This window comes from Sciurus vulgaris (assembly GCF_902686455.1).
Source record: "Sciurus vulgaris genome assembly, chromosome: 16".
NCBI classification, from domain to species: Eukaryota; Metazoa; Chordata; class Mammalia; order Rodentia; family Sciuridae; genus Sciurus; species Sciurus vulgaris.
In genome coordinates, this window is record NC_136477.1 from 51,871,663 (window position 1) to 51,894,416 (window position 22,754).

The 22,754-nt window shown below is 52.9% G+C and overlaps 2 protein-coding genes across 18 annotated transcripts in view; one reads left to right on the top strand and one right to left on the bottom strand.

Annotated features, from left to right (window-relative positions):
* CHDH (choline dehydrogenase) overlaps window positions 1-5,220 on the top strand; it is a 28,579-nt gene extending 23,359 nt beyond the window's left edge. For both annotated transcript variants that reach the window (XM_079115728.1, XM_079115729.1), the window contains 6 exons: window positions 544-695; window positions 1,579-1,708; window positions 2,094-2,228; window positions 2,538-2,680; window positions 3,109-3,211; window positions 3,755-5,220. In XM_079115728.1, coding sequence (XP_078971854.1) covers window positions 544-695; window positions 1,579-1,708; window positions 2,094-2,228; window positions 2,538-2,680; window positions 3,109-3,211; window positions 3,755-4,173 — 1,082 coding nt within the window. In that variant the 3' untranslated portion in view covers window positions 4,174-5,220. The remainder of the gene's footprint in view (window positions 1-543; window positions 696-1,578; window positions 1,709-2,093; window positions 2,229-2,537; window positions 2,681-3,108; window positions 3,212-3,754) is intronic.
* Window positions 5,221-7,822: 2,602 nt separating this feature from the next.
* Window positions 7,823-22,754, bottom strand: part of CACNA1D (calcium voltage-gated channel subunit alpha1 D) — a 317,150-nt gene continuing 302,218 nt past the window's right edge. For 11 of the 16 annotated variants that reach the window (XM_079115648.1, XM_079115636.1, XM_079115644.1 and 8 more), the window contains 8 exons: window positions 18,833-18,946; window positions 17,804-18,171; window positions 17,101-17,127; window positions 15,878-16,024; window positions 14,579-14,742; window positions 11,943-12,064; window positions 10,139-10,459; window positions 7,823-9,753 (listed from right to left, as the gene is read on the bottom strand). In XM_079115648.1, the coding sequence (XP_078971774.1) occupies window positions 9,460-9,753; window positions 10,139-10,459; window positions 11,943-12,064; window positions 14,579-14,742; window positions 15,878-16,024; window positions 17,101-17,127; window positions 17,804-18,171; window positions 18,833-18,946 (1,557 nt within the window). In that variant the 3' untranslated portion in view covers window positions 7,823-9,459. Of the gene's footprint in view, window positions 9,754-10,138; window positions 10,460-11,942; window positions 12,065-14,578; window positions 14,743-15,877; window positions 16,025-17,100; window positions 17,128-17,803; window positions 18,172-18,832; window positions 18,947-22,754 lie in introns of those variants that run through there. The other 5 variants (XM_079115645.1, XM_079115650.1, XM_079115637.1 and 2 more) reach the window with 3 other exon arrangements.

The window sequence follows — 22,754 nt, forward strand, 5'->3', positions numbered from 1 at the left end:
GCCCTGGCTCGGCCCCTCCCTCCTGTCAGGATCAGCAAAACTGACAGAATGGCATTTGGAGAAAAGTAGATGCCACAGCATGTACCCCCATACCTGCGACATGCCATCACTCGGGCCCTGTTGGTGTGGACTGGGGATAATCAGCTTTTTGGACCAAGAACCCAAAGTTTTCTGGGGACTTGGACATGGGAAAATTGAGGCAGAGGGGCAGTCAGGAGCACACGGCCCTTTTTTATGAACTGGGCTCTGAAGGGTAGTGAAGGGCCTTGCTCATGGCAGGACAGGCCAGGCCAGGGCCGACCCTGGGGTCCTGACCCCTCTGTCTGCTGCTCCTGGTCTCTGTCATCCTGCTGAAGTGGTTTTCTGCCTGTGCCAGGGGAGCTCGGGTAGATGTGGACTTCTGCAGGGCAGGGCCTTAGGTCTCCACCTTACTTTGAAGGCAGGCCTTGCAGGCAGAGGCAGGGCAGATCCACTATTTCTCCAGCCTCCCGGAAGTGTCAGGGAAGGGCAGGGGCGACACCTTGATCTTGCTCTGTCCTGCAGGCAAGCGCTGGAGCACGGCCTGCGCCTACCTGCACCCAGCACTGAGCCGGCCCAATCTCAGGGCCGAAGTCCAGACGCTCGTGAGCAGGGTGCTGTTTGAAGGCACCCGTGCGGTGGGTGTGGAATACATCAAGAATGGCCAGAGCCACCGGGTGAGTGAACTACAGCAGGCGCCCTTGCAGCTCAGAGGGCAGGAAAGGAAGGGGCAGGGACCTGGGGGGCTGGGCAAAGTCATGCCTTCCTCCCCAGCCAGGTGCTCTTGTCCCTGTGATGAGCGACAGAAGAGATGGATTGTCCCTCAGCCTCACGTGAGGCTGTGGCTGGTAGAGGTGAGGAAGATCCTGGTCCCAGCATGCCATGCTCACCTCAGGGCAGTCCCCCAGGACCTTCTGCATGGCTTCAGGTTGCAGGCCTGACAGATTGACAGGCTTGTGCTAGAGGTTTTAAGCCCCCAACTGAGATGGTATGCTGTGCTGCCACGGTTGCTTTTCCCCACTTAGCAGATTGGTTTTTGTGCCCGGTGTGGAGCTCTGGCTCTTGCCTTTACCATTAGAGTGGCTGCTTTCATACATCTCATTTAAATGCCCCCCTCCCTGCTTTTTGTGCTTTTGCTACTTGGGATGGAACCCAGGGACTTGTGCACGCTGGGCAGTTGCTCTACCACTGCCACATCTGAGCCATCTGATCCCAAGATTGGATCAGAGTTGTGGAGGCTGGCCTCTAACCTGTGGTTCTCTTAGCCTCCCCTGTTTTGAAGGCCACCATTACCATCTAGCTGTCGTGGAATGTACTAGAGCATAGTGCACGACTTTCACACACCATGGGTGCACATGCAGGTTACTTTCAAATGGTGACGGTGAGCTTCCCCTTTACTTGTGGGCCTGTGAGAAGGCTTCCCAGGTTGACCACTGTAGCATCCTCCGGCCCCGTGTGGGTACATCCTAAGGCCATGTTCTTCTGGATCTGGCTCTGGAGTGGGGAAGTTGGTCTGTGGCTTTCAGGAGGTATGACTGGGTGGCTTTTTGCCTCTTCCAGGCTTATGCCAGCAAGGAAGTGATCCTGAGTGGGGGTGCCATTAACTCTCCACAGCTGCTCATGCTCTCGGGCATCGGGAATGCAGATGACCTCAAGAGACTGGGCATCTCTGTGGTGTGCCACCTGCCTGGTGAGCCCCCCGTCCCTTACTGCTCCCACAAACTGACACTGTGAAATGAAGTATTTTATTAGCATGGGTGTGTGTGTGACAAAGATCGGTGCTGCTTGGGGCTGTCACATTGTTCCCATGAGCCCAAGGGTCCCCAGGTCTCACTGGACACTCCTGACCCTGGGCACAGAATCTTCCTGCCCTAGCCAGCCCCTCCCACCTGGACAAGGCAGGCGGCTTTGGCAGCTCTGAGAGGGCCAGAGTCAGCTGAGACCCAGCGACCAGATAGGAGCTGGCTCAGAGGTGAAGTGGAAGGAAGGGGCAGGGTTCAAAACCAGGGGAACATTGAGAAGCCAGCTAAGTCTCCAGGGTAACCATATTCCCTAACCACACCCTCCCGTTCCAGGAGTTGGCCAAAACCTGCAAGACCACCTGGAGATATATGTCCAACAGGCATGCACCCGCCCCATCACCCTTCACTCAGCCCAGAAGCCCTTGAGGAAGATCTGCATCGGCCTGGAGTGGCTTTGGAGATTCACAGGTGAGCAGGTTCCTCTGTGACCTTGGTGGATACAGTCTGTAGGCATCATGGTCTCCCTCCTGAGGAGCCAAGCAAGGACTCTGGCCTCAGGTTGCTGTTTAAAGCTAAAGTAGGCCCTTTACCCTAGTCCTGAGCCCCAGGTTTCCCATCTGCAAAAGGAGGACACAAAATTCCCGACAGGCTAGTATGAGGGCCTTAGCACAGGGCCTACTCAAGCAGAATGCTGAGGTTAGGAGCTGCCCTTATCAGTGGCCAGGAGGCCGTTCTTGGAAATCCTCCCGACCTGCCTTGTCCTCTTCTAATCATCAGGGTATGGAGCCACGTCCCATCTGGAAACAGGTGGGTTCATCCGCAGCAGGCCTGGGGTCTCCCACCCAGATATCCAGTTCCATTTCCTGCCATCCCAAGTGATTGACCACGGCCGGGTCCCCACTGAGCAGGAGGCTTACCAGGTGAGCTCAGGAGCTACTGCTGGGCAGACGCTTCCTCCCCAGGGCGGGACCTTCAGTCCCGTCCTCCACTGCTCAGTGTCTGGATAGAGAGAGAAAAGGGGGAGCCCGGAATCTTCCCCTGGGGAGGGAGCATCAGCCTGCATGGAAGGGAGGAGCGGATCAGTGTGAGAAAGGGCTCCAGGGCCCTGTCACTAGCCACAAACAAGTCAGGCTCTGCACTAAGGAGGGTAAAACTGGGAGGGAGGAGTGATTCCCAAGGTGGTTTTGCTCATGTGTGGAAGCCGGGTGAGATGCAGGTGTGTGTTAGACTGTACTTGTCCTTTATTGACCCTAGCTAGCCCCACGGGAAACCTAGGACTGTTCCAGGCTACCAGGTTGGGTTGAGGGAGGTCACTGTGGCTGTCATTGTCTCCTCTGGGCTCTCCTAGGTACATGTGGGGCCCATGCGGAGCCCAAGTGTGGGCTGGCTCAAGCTGAGAAGTGCTAACCCCCGGGACCACCCCATAATACAGCCCAACTACTTGTCAACAGGTAATTCAGGAGCTGCTGGTGTGCCCCCTGGGCCTAAGCTGGATAAGTGCCTTTACAGGGTCCCCATCTGTCCCTGAGTCTTGCCCATTTCTTGGAGACCCTGGGTCATGTGAAGTAATCCTAGGGCCTCACCTGACCCAGCAGGGAGGGCCCACAGGAGGTGCAGGGAGGCCTGGCGGGGTGTGGGCAGCTCACCTGGCATGTACTCTCCGCTCTTGCACTGAGCAGATCACCAGCCCAGGCCTGTTTGCCAAAACGAGCGCCTCTGTTGGGCAGCTTTGGCCCATGATGCCCCGGGGGGCTGAGGCAGGGTGTGTATTGTCCCTGTTTCACAGAGAAGCCAGATTCCTGGCTTAAAACTGGGTCTCTGGGGCAGGCTCTGTCCACTGAGGATGTTTGTGGGCAGGTGATAAACACCTGGTGACCTGGTCCTCCATGTCTTTGAACTTTGTCCCCTGTGGCCTTGAGCCTCTACACACCTGGAATCTTCCAGCGGGGCCAGCATGGTAAGAGGAAGGGCCTCATTTCATCTCTTCTCTACAGAAACAGATATCGAAGACTTCCGTCAGTGTGTGAAGCTGTCCAGGGAAATTTTTGCACAGGAAGCCCTGGCTCCCTTTCGGGGGAAAGAACTCCAGCCAGGAAGCCATGTTCAGTCCGACAGAGAGATAGATGCCTTTGTTCGGGCGAAATCTGACAGTGCCTACCACCCCTCATGCACCTGTAAGATGGGCCAGGCCTCTGACCCCACTGCTGTGGTGGACCCGCAGACCAGGGTCCTTGGGGTAGAAAACCTCAGGGTCGTCGATGCCTCCATCATGCCCAGCATTGTCAGTGGCAACCTGAATGCCCCCACGATCATGATCGCAGAAAAAGCAGCTGACGTCATTAAGGGGCAGCCTGCACTCTGGGACAAAGATGTTCCTGTCTACAAGCCCAAGACCTTGGACACCCAGCGTTAAGACAGCCACTGCCTGAGGATGACCAGAGATGCCTCCAGCAAGCCAAGGGGACCAACGAGCCAGCCCTTGCTCCAAATGGTGCCAGAAGCTATCTGGCCCTATTTAGTGGCTGAGAACTGGATAACATCTCAGGAAGTGAGACTAGTTCTGGCCTCCAGCATTTTTCCTATAGTCCGTTTGAGGAAGGCCACTGTGCACCCTGGAGCCCTGCCTGGAGAGACAGCAGAGGCGATAAAGGAGGAAAGTGAACTGCCACATCCTCAGCCTGAATCCACGTGGCTTCTCCCACCTGGGCTTCTGCCTTGAGCAGAGTGGCTCCTTCCAGGCTTCTCACACAAGGCCGGCCGCTAAGAGGACAGGGTGCTCTGCCCAGATGTGGTGAGCCTGCCAGGCCTGCACTGAGCCCCCCAGAGAAGGGCACCTATGTCTTGAGGTTTAGCTGAGGTCACACATCACAGGAGTTAGCTCAGCCCAGGCTGGCACCAAGGACCCCTGGGCAGAGGGGAAGTTACCAGCTGGATAACAAAACCGACTTCCCTCTTTCCCCTCCTGATTTTACTATCAGAGGTGGGGGTGGCCCACCTCCGTAGTGTTCTCATTCTCATAACACAGCCCTGTGGGAGGCTTTCTGGGCCTCGTTCAAGGAGGGAAGGCTGCTTTGGTCTCATTACCAAAGGTTTCCTGATTTAACACCAAAAGAGATTGCTCTTACCGGGAAAGAGTCCTGGAGCCACCCCCACATACCAGGCCACCTCTTTGTACTGGAGCCCTGGGAAGCAGCCAGAGCTGTCCCGACAGACACCAGGCAAATTCTTATTCTTCAGACGTCCATGGGAACAGATCAGAATGGTTCTGAGAGTGATAGAAAAGCAGCTATAAGTACAAGAAAAAGAAATCGGTGAAGATTTCCAAGGGAGGCAGGGAGAGCTACGAGGAGCATTTGCAACAGCTTTTTGCTCTTGTGATATAATCTAGTAACTTATTTTTGAACCGAAGCACCTTATCCCCATACGGTTGCAAATGAAAAGTAAAAGCATTTTGAATTGATTTTTCTTAAAATGTGCAAAGCTTCCATGTTTAGAATTGTGATGTGGAAACCTGCAGTGCTGGGCCCAGAACAGGGAGGGGGAAACCCGGGTTCCAGGCAGCTCACAGACCTTGGAGGCCCAATAGCTGCAACTTAACATTTCTGAGAAAAACCTTCCAGAAAGGTAGGTGGAAGGAAACCATCACACTTCTTCCTTTTAAAACTTGAGGCAGTTCTTGTTTAACCTTACCTGTGTCTTTTTCTCTGTTCCAAGAGAAAGTCAAGAAAGAAAATTCTAGATCTGCTAAAAGATTTCTCTTCGAGAGTTAGAGGGTCCCCACAGCAGCTGTCCCTCCTCTGGGGGCTCAGATGGCAGCTGGGCCACATGCCACCCACCTGTCAAAGAGGGTGTTGATTCAGGGAAGGGCATGTGCTGGTCTCAGGCCTGACTGATTTTACTGGTGTAGAGAGAGCAGTTGACGAGTCATTTAGTTCCAGCATCTCTGCATCCTGTGGTGTCTCTGAGACAAAGGCAGCTGTGTCTTATGATAAGGAAAGTGACATGTGATAAGAGTCAGTCAGCCCCTCTCCCCATTTCACATGCTGAGGCTGTTTCCACACAATCACACGATTTAGCCACATGAGGAAACACGTTTCAAGAGATAAGAGAGCTGTCGTGTGTCCAGAACCCACAGAAGTCAACCCAGAAAACTGTTGCTGGGATTCAGACACACATTGACTTGAAGGGTTCCTCCCATGAGCCCTGACAGGCAGATGGGGCTGCTCTCATCTCCAGCCCAAGGACGAATACAAGGTGGGTCCTGCCACAGCACTGGCCCGTGTCCAAACGACAGGCTATCTGGAAGTTCCACAGCCACAGGGAAGCTTTCACCCCAGGAAGAGGGGCTGAGGGCGCCCGAGTGGGGAGGACGGTGCTCACTCAGTTACAGAGGGGGAGCACAGGCCCTGCTCGTCTGTCTTGTGGGGAACCAGGCAACTTCGCTGGCTGAGCCTCTGGGCAAAAAACTTGTGAGAAAGCTGAAAGGGTACCCATGGCTGGCGCTCTGAGGTGCCCCACCTCGTGGAAAATGGCCACATTCACACCACAGGGCAGGGATTACTGATGGCAGGGATGGGTGTGGAAGGGCCAGGGGCATCCACCAGCATGGCCAGAAAGGGCGAGGTGCCCCGACGTCTGGCCTTTCCACTTCCACTGCAGCTGTGGAAGAGCGATTTCCATAAAGTCAAATACTCTTCCCTCCAGCCAAGCCATGACGCTCAGCCAGAGTCGTTTCCATATTTCCACTGATAACTGACATGACATCAGATCTGAGACACGTCCCCCCTTGAAAATCATAAACATACACTGCTCTTCTATAGGGCCTGCTCAGGTGCTCCTGCCCCCAGGATGTCCTCAGACCACCACTCACCCCATCCGATGGCAGAAGCCAAGACGCAAACCTGCTCCTGGTTCCCCACTGCCCTCCCGGTCCCAGGAGGGAAGGAAGAACCTTTCCCCTTTCCAGCCGTAGTCGTAGCGGGGCCTTGAGTTGCAGTAGGTTGGGCGTGGCGCCCTGCGCATGCTATCTACTCTGTGGCTAGCCTGTTCTTACACATAAACGGTCCACCCTGAAAATAAAGGCCTGTAGGAAAATGCAATTGGCAAAGACATTTTAGCTCTGGCTTCTTTGAAGGGTGGGGTCCCCTAGTAAAGTGGGTGAGCATCTAACTGCCACCGCCCTAGGCAGGCAGAGCCACAGCTTGCAGTGAGGGGCTTCCAGTGCCCCCGCGCCCACCCCTCTTGGCCTTTAGCCAGTTCTGCAACACACCAGAGCTGACACCTGCCACTTGGCCCCACAGGGAGCCAGCTGTTTGGGAATTGGAGTCCACACGATGAACAGAGATGGTTCTCACTGTTGATTGACAGATGAATCAAAATAAAACACAGGGTTAAATAAACATACTATTCCTGTGGATACAAAACCATTTGGGGAGGGTCCACAAAGTGGAGATATTAAATTTTAAAACTCTCCTAAAACAAAGGGAAAAAACCATGCTCTACAATTTCAGATTTTTATTACAAAGAAAAATTTAATATGAGAGGTTGGACCAGGCTTAAAGCAGACAGATACCAGGAAGTGGTGCAGCCTTTATCAATGCCAGCATTTAAGTACTGACTTTGGAAACACTCATCACCTGTTCCAGAACGTGCAGTCCTGGGAGGTGATTTTGACCTGATGATGTGAAGTCACACGTATGACCAAAACCCAGTGGAGACAGTCCAAGATAATGTTGACAGTGGTGTAGCCCTTTAGGAGAAGTGGCACTCTCTGTGGCTGGTATTACCATGGGCATCGAAGGAGCTGAGGACGAGGAAAAGCTACCTGTATACAGAGCTGCCCTGAGAGTGCCTGCCCCCGAAGCTCCCACTGGCCAGGAGAGCTCCCGAATACAATGAAATTATTACGCAGTTTCATTCTGAAGAACAGTTTGCATTTTAATAAAAAAGGCTTTCTGTCAGGAAATAGTCATTTACAAACCTTGAAGTGTTTTTGCCCGGATCTGGAGTAAGAATGTATTACGAAGAGGTTTGTGAGGTCTTTATAACAAAGTGTTATTTACAAAAAAAAAAAAAAAAAAAATTCCGACAGTTCGACAGTTTGTCTATGTACTAGTTAAAAAATTTGAACCAAAATTGCTACCTGTCTTTGTGATTGCAGGGAATCCCTGCCAAGGTCACGTGATGACATTGGAGTGATTCTGTTAACAGAAAAGGAAGCCTTGACAATTCTAATGACCCGAAAGTGGCTTTTCCCAGGACGTACAGCCGGAGTACATTCTCATGAAAACGTCAGCCCTCATTCAATTGCATATAAAAAGCCCTCAAAGAGAACACAGCACAGCAACATTGTGTGAAAGGCCACAGTGTCATCTCACAGACCCCGACATTCTAACCCTGAAGGTCGCCACAGTGCTCCTCCGACCCCCACCCCAGCACCACCAGGGCACTGGAGCAGACATAGTTCTTTCACCTGTGCAGTTATTTCTGCAGCAGGGATGGCAGAAATGGCAGCTGAGGGAACCAAACCTATGGCTGCCCCCAGGGCAGAGGAGCCCAGCTTGACCTGCTCTGTCATGGACTTATCACAGGGTTAGGAAAGTAGACCAAACAGAGTTGCAACCCCTGGTGGATGAAGGTACCATATCAAAATCATAGAATTCTTGCTCAAAGAAAAAACTGCAAGTAGTCATCCTGTATATCTTATGTAAAGACAGGTTTATAGTGACTCAAAATATTTTAGAAAAATTTCTAGTGTCAAGTTCTTTTGAACTCAGAATTTTACCCCCAAAGGATTTTCACTGAATAAGTGAGGATTGGCTCTATTTCTTCTACTTCTGTATAGCCCATGTAAAAATACTAGTAATTTCTAGATTTCAGTGGGGAACTGTAATTGTTAAGACCCATGGATATTGCTGCAGTTCAAATACGGTACAATAATTACAAAATATAGACCATCTCTTTACAAATACAAATTGTAGTATATTACAAGTCATGTACAGTAAATCTATATTTTTTAAACAAACTAGTGTATCTAAGTTTACCTGGTTGCAAGTGCATTATTATTCCAGTTTACAGTTGCCCTTAAGCACGACCGTCGGAACTGACCATCTGAGTGACGTTCTCTTATGTAAACTGGCATAACCGAGCAGAAAACCTTGTCAGTGAGGTCCCACTCCCCTCTCGTGAGGATCGCTGGTAGCGGGGTTCTGACACTGTCCTTCACAACAGCTGAACAGGAACCAGGAAGCAGTGTTTGGAGGAGAGGGTATAAAAATGGATATGCTGGGCCCAGTGAGTGTCTGATATGCTAGACTGATGGCTGAGGTAATGACAAGGTGTGGTGATCGTCATCACCTTTAACCTTCCCCACCGCTCCTTCGGGCACCCCGGGTGCGGCGAGCCTCGGACTCCCCTGGCGGCACCCATGCGACGGTCGGTCGGAAGGCACTGCTCTGGCCTCACTCGCCCTCTCCATAGGGCCTGCCCCGCCTTCTCCTGCCGCTGGGCTCAGCGCATGGCGCCCTGCCTAGCTCGCCACTCGCGGAACCTGTACCTACCAGGTTTATGGCTTCCTTGAGGCGTGACGTCACTTGTACAGAAGTCTAATTGAATATTCACTGCCAACTAGTGCCTGAACCTCCTAACTACGAGGCACTTTTTCCCTGCTGAGGCTGGAGCCGCGCTGACCCTGCCGGGGCTACAAGGTGGTGATGCAGATCATTTCATCCGCCAGGTCCTCCTCGTCTCGTCCAGGGTCTGGCTCTTCGTCACTGTAGCCTGGACCGAAGTCCTGGAGCTCATAGTCCTGCCGGTGTGAGGCAGGGCCCAGGTCCCCGTTGGCCCGAGGACACACGCTCCCATTGAGCAGGGTACTGGCCGCACTTTCCATCTCATCGATGGTCAGGTCACAAGCATCCGCGATCTCATGTTTTGTAGCTGACACAAATTTTGGGTCCCTTGCGTAGCGTCCCAAGCCTTCAGATATCAGGACCTGTGCAGGAAAGAAGGGCATCAAAAAGGTCATGGATTTGTGGGGGAGGGGGATGGCAGGAAAATCTGCTCAAGGGCCAATGGCATGATGTGCCCTGGGGACCTCGCCCGCCGTGAAGACTAAGTGTGAATGGCTTCAGCTTTGAACACGTCAAGAAGCTGAAGAGGTGCACACAGCCCAAGAGTGAAACCCGCCGGCGGTGTGCAACACCCACTGGTAGCGCTGGCAGAAGAGCTGGCCGACTGGCTCGGGCCTCACTCGCCACCCCTCCTGCGAAGAGCTTGGGCCTGGGTGAAGGGCCCGGCCCGCAGCCCTGGGTGCTATTGGCTCTTGCGGCTCTGCCGCCGCTCTTCTCCGGCCCCCAGTGGCTGAAACCGGTACTCACTGCCTCCACCAAGCTGTCTGCACTCCTCTGCTTGTCGCTGTTTTTGTTCCGAAAGCTGCTGGGGACAGTCAGGCTGGCTGGTGTGAATGTCCTATAGGAGATGTCAGGCTCATCTGTGTACCAGGAGCTGCGGTGCAGGGATGGCAGGCTGCCGTTGACCTGGTCCAGGGACTCTGACCTCTCCACCTGGATCAGGGGGGTGTAGCACGGCGTCCAGTCCCGGTACGGAGGGGTCGCTGGAGGGGTGGCCCACGACCGGGTGGAGTGGCTTGGTGAGTACTTCTGGGCCTTACTCGAATCCAGGCCTGCAACTGCCATGATCTGAGGAGAGACAGGAAAGTGGGGAGGACGAGGCCCTGAGAGGCACGGGTGCTGCCCCAGGGTGCGGGAGAATGAAGTGAGCTGGCAAAAGGCCATGGGTTCCCGGCAGATGTGCGTTCTCTTGCCAGTCACCATAACGCACTTCCTATAACTGCACAAGGAGTTCTGTTACCCATCCATGCAGTTCTTCAGAAGGAGGAAGAATCAGCGAGCTGAGGCCTGTGGACGTACCACTGGGTCTCTCTGGGTTTAAATACCGGCGGGTATTCAGGCAAAAGCAAGGAGCTCGCAGAGGAAAACAGCTGGCTCGCTCCTCTGGTACAGTTGCCCTGTGCCCAGCAGCTGCCTGTCCTGGGGCATGGGGCACAAACCCTGCTTCCCACCCTCCACCACAGCAGACCAGCCTTGGGATTCCTGCTGTGCAGAGAGACTGGAGCCTGCTCACCCAGGGGGCAGCTGAGATAGACAGGGCCCAGGCCTGGTCCACATGGAACACATGCTCTTAGACACCTCCATGCCTACTAGGCTCATAGCATCTGGTGACTCGGACCTTCTAAAGGTTTGTTCTTTGTCCTTGATGACACAGGACAGAAGTAAAAATCAGCATTAAAAGTGCAAGTGGGGGGCTGGGTGTGGTGGCGCACTCCTGCAATCCCAGTGACTAGGGAGGCTGAGGCAGGAGGATCACAAGTTCAAAGCCAGCCTCAGCATCTTAGCAAGGCCCTCAGCAAGACCCTTTCTGGAAAGATTAAAAAGGGCTGGGGCTGGGGCTTGGTAGTTAAGCACCCCTGGGTTCAATCTCCAGTACGGCACCACCACCACCAAAAATGCAAGCAGAGAAGTGAAAAGCTAGCAGAGCCTTGAATAGGAAATCTGAACTGGCCTCACTGAGTTTCCATGTGCTCGGGACCCAGGCTAAGAACCCTGCAGAGACCCGCCTCTACCAATGCACTGGCTGGGTGCCCACCCTGTGCCCCCATCCATGAATAGACAGCCTTTCTGATGAGGTATTTTCAGAAAAGAAAGAACCATATTCTTGTCCTTGAGGCAGAGGACCAGTGAGTGGGCTCTGGGCCACAGGCTGCCTCCTGCCCAGAGCCACCTTCCCTGTGGGCAGGTAGTGCCCTGGGCCACCTGTGAGCACAGAGCTCCATGAATGCGTCTTAACAGAGGAACTACCTCTCAGAGCAGATAGAGCAGCAGCAATTCTGGGGAATGTGGCAAGTGGCTGTGGCATCCTGGGACGTGGACTGTACCAGCCTTGTCTTCAATGCCAGGAAGCCGGCACTGGCTTCAGACGGGGCTCAGCGTTCCCTCCTGGGGCACTCCTGCACAGTGGGCTGGAGGCGCTCTTGGGCAGGGCTGCTCCCAGGACTGGACCAGACTGGACCTGAAGGCTGTCTCCCTCCCTCTGGGTGCTGAACACTGAGGAAGGGTGCATCTAGTGGGGCCCAGGCAGGGGAAGGCCAGGTGGGAAGCTCACCTGCTGCTGCATCAGGTGCAGAGGCAGGGCCGCTCGGTGTGGCAGGGCAGGTGACGGCGGGACCTCCTCCTGGCTGCTCTGCCTGCGCAGGCACTCAAAGTTGAAGGAGGATCTCCGGTGGGCTGAGAAGTCAAAGCACATCATGCGTGGTGAAGCACGTTCTGCCAGTACAGCCTCTCTCTGCAGTTGGGGTGGCCCCGGATGTTGAACCCAGGAGGAAGCAAGCAGGTCACCCCAGAGATGTGTGGTGAGGTCTCGGCGATGGGAGGGGAAGATGAGGGAAGCAGCCCAACCAGGTTGCTTATTTGTTTGTTTTTGTTTTTGTTGTTTTCTAAATGCAAATGTATTACTTTTAAGTGTTCATCTGTTCTCGAGGCAGGCCAGCAGACGTCCAGGCTGGGTCAGCAGCCCTGGTCACACGTATCATGGGGAACAAGCACATGGACTCATTCTAGAATTCCAGACCTTTCCAGACTGTCCCTGTTTTGCCTTCCAGACACCCTGAATGTCTTCCAGACACCAGGCCCCATGTTTATGCCTCTCTGAAGGAAGGGATTCCGCCTGCCCCCTCAGCTCAACCAGGCAATAAGCATGTGCTGGGGGTAGATCCAGCCCCGCTAGAGCCGAAAAAGCAAAGAACAACTCTGAGAACGTGGCTGTCCTGCTAAGGTGCTACTCTGAAGGGAGGCTCATGCACAGGCTGAACGATGGATGACCTACGGCATTTAGGTCACAGAGCCCAGGAGACCAGAGGCCTTCGTTCCACCCTCTCGGGCTGCTGCAGGGAGTGCACCGTGGCTCCCTGGCAGCAGCTGCATCATTTCAAGAGCTCCCTCTGCTTTCCAAGCTCACAGGGAATGTCCTGGCCCCAGCAAAACTCCACACGCCCCGAGCTCCTATACTGGGAAGCCTCAGGGACTGGCCTTGAGAGGCCTGGGCTGCACACGAAGCTCCAGAAACTGGGGTCTGTCATGAAAGAGGCTGGGCCCTTGGCTGGCCACTGCCCAGTGCAGAGTAATCAAATAAAAAGTCAGCCATGGGCTGGGCCTAACGCCCACTGAGGGCTGGCTTGCCAGGGCCTCCTGACTGGGCTGCCCTTGAAAGCCTTGCCTCCAGGCACCACCCAGGGGATGGGCCTGTTAGTACAATCCGCAGGACCCATGATCTGGTGGCAGGCCCAGAGGCTCAGAATGGGACAGAAAAGTGACAATCCCTCCCACGAATATGGTACATTTCCATGTCTAAAACTGGTCCCCAGATCCTCTCAGCTGGTGTGCTCTGCACAACAATCTCTTGAGAAAGAAGTCATCCCACAGTGGCTGAGAACACAGGCCAGAGGAGCTAATGTTCTCCCTGCCCAAGGTCTGAGCTGAGGGACGGCAAAGCCCAGCCCCTCACAGGTGAGGAGGGCCGCTGCTCCTGCCTGCCCGGCGCCTCTCCATGGCTGCGGGTGGAATGGTGGGCATCAGTGCAGGTGTCCACTGGGTGGGTGGATGAGCAAAGGCAGAGGGCCGAGGAAGGCAGCGGAAGCCACGGAGACGAGGTCCTCCACCCAGGCTCGCTGACACATGCTTCATCTAGTATTTATGAGACACAGAATGGCAGCGTGGGTTTGCGGCTGAACACTTAAATATTAACCATGGAAATGGATCTGATTACATGGCCCAGCAGGCCATGACAGCTGGAATGGGGCCCAGGGCCCCGGGCACCACCCAGTCACGCTCCTCACCACGGGGGCAGTGGGCAGACTCAGGAGCTGCTGTCTCAGCTCTTTTTGGTTATTGATTAGAGTCTTGTTCAAAATTAAGCCTCATTCCTCACAGACACGACGAATGGATATTCTGTAACCCATGAAAATGCCCACACACCCAAAAAGAAACTGCCCCACCGGACACTGGCAGGGCCACGGCCGCACTTCTGTCCGCAGCCCGAGTTCCTTGCTTGGGGTGACCTGCATCTGACAGTGCCAGCCATGGCACTTGCCGCAGGAGGAAAGCAGGAAGCACCCTTTCATCAGAACAGGCTCTCAGACCCCAGAATGGGAGCGTCTACCCTGGAGGTGATCACCAAGGCCAAAACCTGTCCCAGGAACAGGGAACCCAGGCAGTCCTGAGGTAGAGATGAGAGGGAGGAAAAGGAGATTAAGCCCGGGAGGGACCAGAGGAGAGACAGACACCAAGAATTCCCAGGTGTTCCTCCAAGGAAGGATTTGCAAGACAGGCCTAGGGCAGGCCCAGCTCTGCACTGGAGCCAATCCTTCCCTCTCGGAGCCTCGGTTTCCCCAGGGTGGAGTGGGGCAGAGCTGATGACAAAGGCATGTGTATGTCTTCTCTTGCTCTCAGGACAGGCTCAGGCTCAAGGGCAATACCACACCCACAAGGGCCCCTTCTCTGGCATCTGTGTGCAATTTTAGGGCAACATCCTGGCTCTGTTCTTAAGGAGAGCCACTGACAACGCCAAAGCAGCGTAAGCTGCACCACAGGGGTACGATGACAGAAAGGAAGGCCAACACTCAACACTCAGGGGCTGGCCTTGAGAACCAGCGGACCCTGACGTGGCAAGACCCGTCTGTGGGTGAGGGGATTGGCACACCATTCTCTGGGAGGCTTCACCCAAAACAAGAAACCTGGCCTCACATGTTGGGGTGGGAGGTAGCAGGCGTCTCCGGGGAGATCTCCGAGAGTCGTAGCTGACGGGGGAGTCATCGTCCTCCCAGAAGCCCAAGGGAGGGTGGTAGCCTCGGGGCCGCTCAAAGTCCATGCTGCTGCCTGGGCACCTGTTGTAGTAGCTGTAGTTTTGCCTAGCAGTCAGAAAGGGTCAAGAGAGAACGTGCACGTGAGATTCTAGCTCTGACGGACTCCCGCCCCCACTTCCCTTGGACTCAGTAGGATGAGTGGAGAACAGGCTGCCCTCAGTTTCACGGAAGATTCTGGATGGAGAGCAAGGGCCATTGCAGAAAGGGCCAGGGCTGGAAGCCTGTGGTAAAAGTTATGTGCTGGTAGTTTCCACCCCGGGGTCAGCCTCAGGCCCAGGGCAGATACCCTGTCAGCTTGACATGATCTTGGCAGGGCACAGCGACACCAGGATTCATGAAGCCCATTGTCCACCCACAAGGAGCTTGAAAAAGGCCACAAGCACACTACTCAGTACAAGCTGAGGAGGAGAGGAGCCAGGCCAGAAGACAGCAGCACGTGGCAGGTTCTGTGAGAGGGTTTTGTTTTGGTGGGGGATACAGGGGGACACATTTGAATTCCAGGAAGGGAAATGAAGAGCAAGGCTCTGGTACAGGCCTGGAAGAGAGGGTGGAGCAGGCCTGCAGAGATGGCTAACAGCATCCAAGCACCGGACGTGGTATGAGCAAGACCCTGAAGAAAAGGACCTTGAAGGAAAGCTGGGATCCACTGGTTCGGAATCAGTGGTTGTGTGATCTGGGCTTTGCAGAGAGATGAGGAAATGCCAGGAGGAGAAGAGAAAGGGTCAGCCTGTGGCCAGGGACAGATGTGACCTCACAGCAGTACCACTTCTACTTTGGTGACCCTTTGGCCACAGTGAGACAGGGAGATGGAGTTCAGAGAAGAGGGTGGCAGGTGACCTTGGTCCCCCTGCACTGCCTGCGTGGGTCTGAAGCACAGTGCCCATTCCAGGCGCCCTAAACAGGAGCTGTTCATCCAGAGCGCAGCCGAGCTTCAGGCTGGCCAGGCCACTGCAAACACAGCTCCCGAGTTAGTTGAGTAAAACCTCTTCTCTCAGAAGATGGGGATCTGACAGAAAGGCCCCGCTCACGAGTCTGGAGACCCTACTGAAAGGCCTCAGGGGTACGGGGAGGGACAGCAGGTGGCAGGTGTGAAACTCCTGTCAATGCCCAGTTTTCCGGGGCAATGCTGAGCGCGCGGCAGGGGGCATCCTGCTGACCTCGGACAGGCAGAGCGCCTCACCTGCTCCAGGTGGGAGAGCTGTCGTCCTCATAGCACTCCTCACTGCTGAAATACTCCGGCTCCCCCAAGCGGGGGTCCCTGAAGTAGCCATGAATGTCTGGCTCTTCTCGGCAAATAGTTGGGAGCTGCTCATCTCCTGAGTCAGACCTGAAGGTGAGAGAGAGGTCTGAGAGCCTGGGGAGGCAGTTCCCGCAGCCACATGGCTCCTCTGGCTTCTCCCCAGGGTACCTGCCTCAGGCCCTGGCAAGGGTGCTGAGTGTGTGGTCTCAGTACCCTGCATGACACTGGCGCAAAACTGCTGTGCCCAGAGGCTTTGGACCAAAAGCACAGACATAATTTGGAGAACCAAGCAAGAAATGAGCCCAGGGTTCAGCAGTCCTGTGGGAAAAACCCAGGGTTCCTGGGCCACCTGCTCTCATCCTGCTGCCCCAGCTCAGTGTGACTTCAGAACCTGGAACAAAGAGGCCTCCGCACCACTGACTTCCCACCAGAGCAAACCAGGAAGAGCAAAAGAGTCACAAGGGAGCTCTCACGGAAAATGCCAAGTTTTCCAAGGCTGTCCTGCTCTAAGGCTGTCAAACCATCTCTCTGACACCTGGATCCTCCTGGCCTTACGCTTCAGGAGCACCAGCCAGGCTCAGTGACAACCCTCTCTCCAAAGGAAGAGCTGTGCTGCTTCACCGCCTCACTCTCATCCTACTGGGGCCCTGTGGCTCCCAAACTTACAAGAAATAACAAAACCAGAAGTCACCTTCCTCCTGCTCCTGACGAAATAACTGTCCTACCCACAATTCAACTCAGCTCAACAGGCACAGAATGGAACCCAGGGCATGCAGGTTGAGGGCTGCAGGGGAGATGCCCAGGGAGATCTTGTGCCTCCTCTTCAGGAGGCCTGGGTCATGCTCTCCTAAGCCTCCACAAGAATCCTGACTTCTAAGCACCCAGAGTTGCCCAGAAACCCAGGCTGGGCTCTGTGCGGCATAGTTGGCATAGGGCCACAAGTCCTTGGTGGCAACAAGTCTATGTTACAGATCTGAAAGCTGCTTTGCTAGGAAGAGAAACAACCACCTCTGACTGCCAGGGCCACAGTCCTGAGTTGTGAAAACCTACTAGGCTACTTGGTAGCTCAAAGAAATGCTTCTCATTCCTTTGCATTCAGAGAGGCCAGCTGGTAATGTCACAGCACAGTGTTTAACACAAAAACACAGGCAAGGAACACATACCTAATGTAAGTTTCATAATAGCGAGTTCTATCCAGGAAAGGCGTGACAATGGAAGGGAGGGAGAAGACAAAAGTTAAACATTTCCAACAACATTTAAAGCTACCTCCTAGTAGGGGTAGGCAAACTATATTTGAGGGGCCAAATGTGGGCTGCTACTTCTTTTTGCATGGCCCATGAGCTAGGTCTTTTTATATTTATAAAGAACTGAGAAAATCAAAATAAAATTGTTGTCTCATTAAGTTCAAATTTCAGTGTCCATGCACACAGTTTTACAAGGACCCAGCCATACCCCTCCACTTAAATACAGTCTCTGGCTGCTTTCAACCAGCTGAATGGTTGCAAGAGACCCAATAGTCCTCAAAGCCTAAACTATTCTCTCTCTGGCCCTTTCCAGAAGAAATCCACCAACCCCTGACCCAGGGCAAATTGTCACAACTAGGGAGCATGGATTTTGCAGCTGCTTCTTTAAGGGGCACCCTGTACAATACAGCAGGATATAGGACAGTAGGTGGCCCCTGGTCTGTTAGGTCCCACGTGTATGGTGGGTAGAGCGGCCATGAGCTTGGCAGTGCTCACAGGTTCTAATACGAGTGTCTACAGGGAGTCTCCACATGCCAAAGCACAGGAGAGACTCGCCTTGCTCCATGAACAGACTTGACATGGGCAGACATTATTACCAGTGCAAATGCATTTTAAAGGTTACCTTTTAATACTGGACCTTCTTTGAGGCTCCCGGTCATGCTTGTGGGAGGAATGATGCCCATTTTCAGATACATGCTCAAGGTTCCCAAGGCTGGGCCGCTTTCCATGGGCAGCTTTGGACATATTGGCATTATTGAGATTGGCATTTGTTGAGGTGGGAACTTGCTTTCCTATGGAATTATGGTTATGATGGTTATGACACACCGAATTTCCTGCTGGAGGAAACAGCGGTTTCTCAGTGTCACTTGCAGGTGGAATTGAAGGCCTTTGGACATGCAGGGGACGGTGGGTGGTATTGGTCTGCTGAAGGGAATCTCTCCTATCACTATTAACATGATTGACATGGTTTCCAAGCAGGGCACCATTTCTCTGCAAAATAATGGGAGACAACACCAGGTAATTTAACAAGTAGTTGATGCAGGCTAGCTATGTTAGGTAATTTTTTTCTACACGAAAAATAAATTCTAGGCACGCTCCATAGGATCCCTGTGAAACAATCTGAGTGTCTCGGTGGTCAGGGTGAACGTATTCATGTGGCAGTTGGTCCTCCTGAAATGAGGAAGGTTACCAATTCCTGAGCTGGGGAGCAGTCTCTTGGCTGTCACTCAACTGTGCTCTTCTGGTCACTCCAAGTTGAGGTGACTTATGCTCAGCTGGGCTGGTGGGCAGGCCCAAGGTAGGGCAGTAGGCATGACCTCTGGCTTGGGGCAGATTGAGGAGCTGGCCCAGGATGGGTAGTGTGCAGCTTCTGAGGAACCCAGGATGTTCCTCCATACTGGCCAGTGGCTGTGGCCAAGCCTTGAAAGCTGACAGTCAGGGGCGGAGGGGATTCAGAGGAGGGGCTGGTCTGGCCTAGAAGAGGTGCTGGTGAGAGGGCCTTGGGGGTGGGGAGGGCACAATCTCCAGCCCCTCTAGACCCTGCAGCTGGTTTGCATTCTCCAGACTCTTCTATGGATCATAACTGCCCCGACCAGAATCCTGCCCCACTACTTCCAGGTGGCCAGTATGGAGCTAGATGTGTTATAATTACTTTGAATACATCTTCATCTTCTCGTTTTGTTTCCTCCGGCTCGTCATCTTGTAAATCACAGGATATAGCACGCCGGATTTCTGGCCCAATGTCATGCAGTGTCCTTAATCCCGCCTAGATCAATGAAAATGGCAGAACAGGTTAGACAACATGGGGCCTTAGGTCCAGCCTGGGGCTTGGTTTTGCTCCTGCCTGATTCAGTGGTTGGAGGGGAAGCCTTCTCCAAAGGCCAGTCTAAGAAACAGACAGATGGACTCTAACTGAAGGCAGTCTAAGGGTTGCTGGGTGTGGTCAGGAGATTATGATGGTCCTAGGCTGGGATGCTGAAGTCTGCAATCCCCCCCACAACTTGCATGGAGCACTGGCTGGCTCTAAGAACGAGGGTCTGCCACAGCCCAGAGCACACTTCCATCAATCACAGTCTCTGGACGGACGGCCTGCAGATCACCATCTCTTACGCCCTGAACTGGGCAGGGAACCAAGCTTAGCTCTTCTACATGGAGGGCAACAGAAACCCTCTGGCTGTATCCAGGATGAGGTGGCCTAGGTGCAGGCACCAGAGGAACAAGCAGACCAAGCAGCCACTGGGGCAAGTGGCTTTGCAGAAAAGCCATGGAACAGTGAGTGACACACACACGCTACAATCACCAGCACACTCTACTGTAACTGAGCAGACAGTCAAGCACACAGGCCTGGGCTGCTGTGCAGTGGGCTGCTGTGGCCATCTGTGGTGGCCTTGCCTGTAGCTGGGGAACAAGATAAAACTGGCCAACAGAGGAGTGTTTCTGAAGACCCGGACAAACAGTGGCTCACCAGCATCTGCAGGCAGTACAGGACCACTGGGGGACCCCACCCCACCCCAGGGGCCCACAGAGGTTCTGCATTTCCCCTGAGGCCCTTGCAGCTGGTCTTCCTCCTCCAGTCCACAGAACTACTAGGACAGAGCCTGGGAGAAGCCCATCCACTGTTCACGGGCAAATATTCTGAAATGCTGACGGGCTGTGTACGTGTAGAAGGTGCAGTCTGTGGCTCTGAGAAAGTGATGACATTTCGACCATCAAGTTGAAGAAAAACAGCATGCTGACTTAATGACTCACAGGAACCATGCAGCTACAGTATCCTTTCCCACAGGACTTGTCTCTGAAAGAGGCATTTCCTCTCTGTCCCCAGGTTGAGGGTCCTGTGTCCAGGTGGCACCTCCTCATGGCAGTTGCCTGTCCCCCAGCAGCTGCTGCAAGCTAGCAGAACAGTAAGGTGTCTTGGACAGGTCTCCTGATGCTTAGACTCCAAGGTCTGGGTGGTGTGCAAAGGAGAGCTGGCCAAGTGCCAGGCCCCAGGGGAGAGGCCACTTTCCTGTACTTCCTCCTCAATACCAGGTGAGGGGTAGGTAGCTGTGGCAAGATCATAGGCAGAAAATGATGGCAGTGCCTGAGACATGCGTGTGGTAGGGTGGATGCCTGGCAGTGGTGCTGGGAAGGGAAGCAGCCATGCTAGACCTGGCAGGGCCAGGCCCCCCACGGGTAGAAATGCTCAAAACTGGTCTTTTGTAGGTGACAGTGGTGGTGACATCCATTTAGAATGGTCAAGTTGCTGAGGAAAGTCCCAAGAGGCCCTTCATAAACAACTGTCCATAAACACACCCAGCCTGGGAGATGATGCCATTAAATAGGGCACACCAGGCTGGGTGTGGTCTGAACCACTGTAAACATAGGGCTACCATTTCTTCCATGAATTGTGGGGACAAAGGAGGCGCCAGAATCAAAGCTTTAAGGTTCCTGGCTGTGAGTACTATGGTCTTGCAGGGGGAAGACAGACGTGTGCCAGGTCAACCCAGAACAGTTCTTGGTGTGGTTGGCGAAGCTGCTTGTCGCTCTACCGTCACTCTGGTCCCGGGCACAGGAGCACACATGCACACGCACGCACACACGCCTTCCCTCCCAGGATCCCCAAGTCCAGCACATCTGAGCCTGGAGAGTCGTCTGGTTCTGAGGCAGACCCACCTGCCTCGCTAGGGCAACACTAATGTTAGCTTGGCAGAAGCTGGTACTCGGCACAGCTGCAGGCATGGGAAGACAGGCCGCGCGCACCCAGCAGCCTTCAAGCCCCTCATTCAGAGTTCTCTAGGGTACAATTATCAAGGCTAAGCAAGGGTCTCTGATTTTGGATCAACTGGGAAGAAAAAGGTCTGTTACATAGCTGAGGCATAAACAAGAGGAGACAGGCTTGAGACACCTGCTTCTGTCTCCACAAAACAAACAGGGTTACAATGACTAAGCCGGCAGTCCCAAGTAAGTGCACCAGCCCATGTTCCAGGCAGCAGGGGCCAGGAGAGCTCCCATACAAAACGCAGGCAGCCCTGCTTGTCATTCAACTGATTGGACTAGGCCTGATTAAAAGAAATAGAAAACTATTTATTTGAATAATTTTTAACATCATCCTCTGTTGTCGGGTTGACATTTCACTGAAATACACATATAACATGATTGCATAATAAAAACAAAAACTGTCTCCAGCACGTCTTCAGTGGTACACAAGATTAGAATTTAGTCGACAAGATAGTGCAGCAAACAGACACAGGACAGAGAATTTGTTCGCAACATAAATTATGGAGAAGGTTGAGAGGTGACCAAAGGTGCCACTTCCCAAGACAAATAATGACAACATATTTTTTAAAAAGACATTAAAGGAGGATAGCGTCACTCTTCCCAGACATGAAAGCAGCAGTTTAGAAATCTAGTTTGCTTGTTCCACATAGGACAAAGCACACCTGTTCAGAATCAGGATTGACTTTGCTCTTTCACATGGGACCTGGGGCGGGGGGGCACAGAAGTCCCCAAACTAGAATTGAAATGAAGCTTAAGCACAGCACCCTGAATTTATTACATATCACAAAACATGATAATGAAAGTTTTCTAGCACACATATCAAGCTGAAAGGTAGCTTCGGCTGCTCCAAAAATTCCATAGGCACAAATTCCAGTTTCAAAGAGTACAGAACAACTATCTTAAACCCTTGAAAAAGTTATTCTTTCACAAGCCTAAAAAGAACATTTTTTCTTGAAATAAACACTTTACAATCAGTAAAATTATCTATTCTTTCATATTTCATGTCTGTGTCTACCTCTGCAAAACACTGTTTTAATCTGAAATGTGGTCAATAGTACTTAAACCAACAAAGCCATAGAAAGTCGTTCCATTAACATCACAGTAGAATTATGGTTTTGAATAAACATAGAATCACTATAAAATATAAACATTATTGACTTGTTTTAAGATGTCCAATCTTATAAAATATTAAACAGAATCAAGCCTAGTTTCTGGTTGATTTTAAAATGCTAGATGTTATCATTATCATAAATATTTTTTTTTAAAAAAAGAAATGTTGGCGCTTTGCCTGTAGACTGCTGCTTTAAAATTTAGACACCATTTAATTGGAATTTTATAGATATTTACTCTATTCGATGATTAAGTCACCAAAAATAAATCTATAAAATCTCCCTAAACATTTCTGAAGCAACAGCATAAAATCATGACATTTTGACATCAAATACACACATTCATTATCTTCCTTCTCTTGCCCACTTTTAGAGCTAAGTTTCTCCTACCAGGATGCGCACGAAATGCTTTCTCTGCCTCTCCCCCTAAACTAGCTCCATCAGACACGCCAGCCACCTGCCGGCTCTCACACCACAGCACACACACACACACCAACGCCCGGCGACCCGCCCTGAACCTACGCTGTAGCAGTGCAGAAAAGAGAGGAAAGTCTCCAGTCGGGACTGGGCCTGGCTGTCCATCTTCAGGATGTGGGTGCCCGGCTTGCAGGCTCCAGCCTGTTCCCACCACAGGCAGGCCTCACTCGACTGAGGCTGACCCTGCACACTGTCAACTCCCTAATGACAAGCTCTGGTTAACTCTTTCGT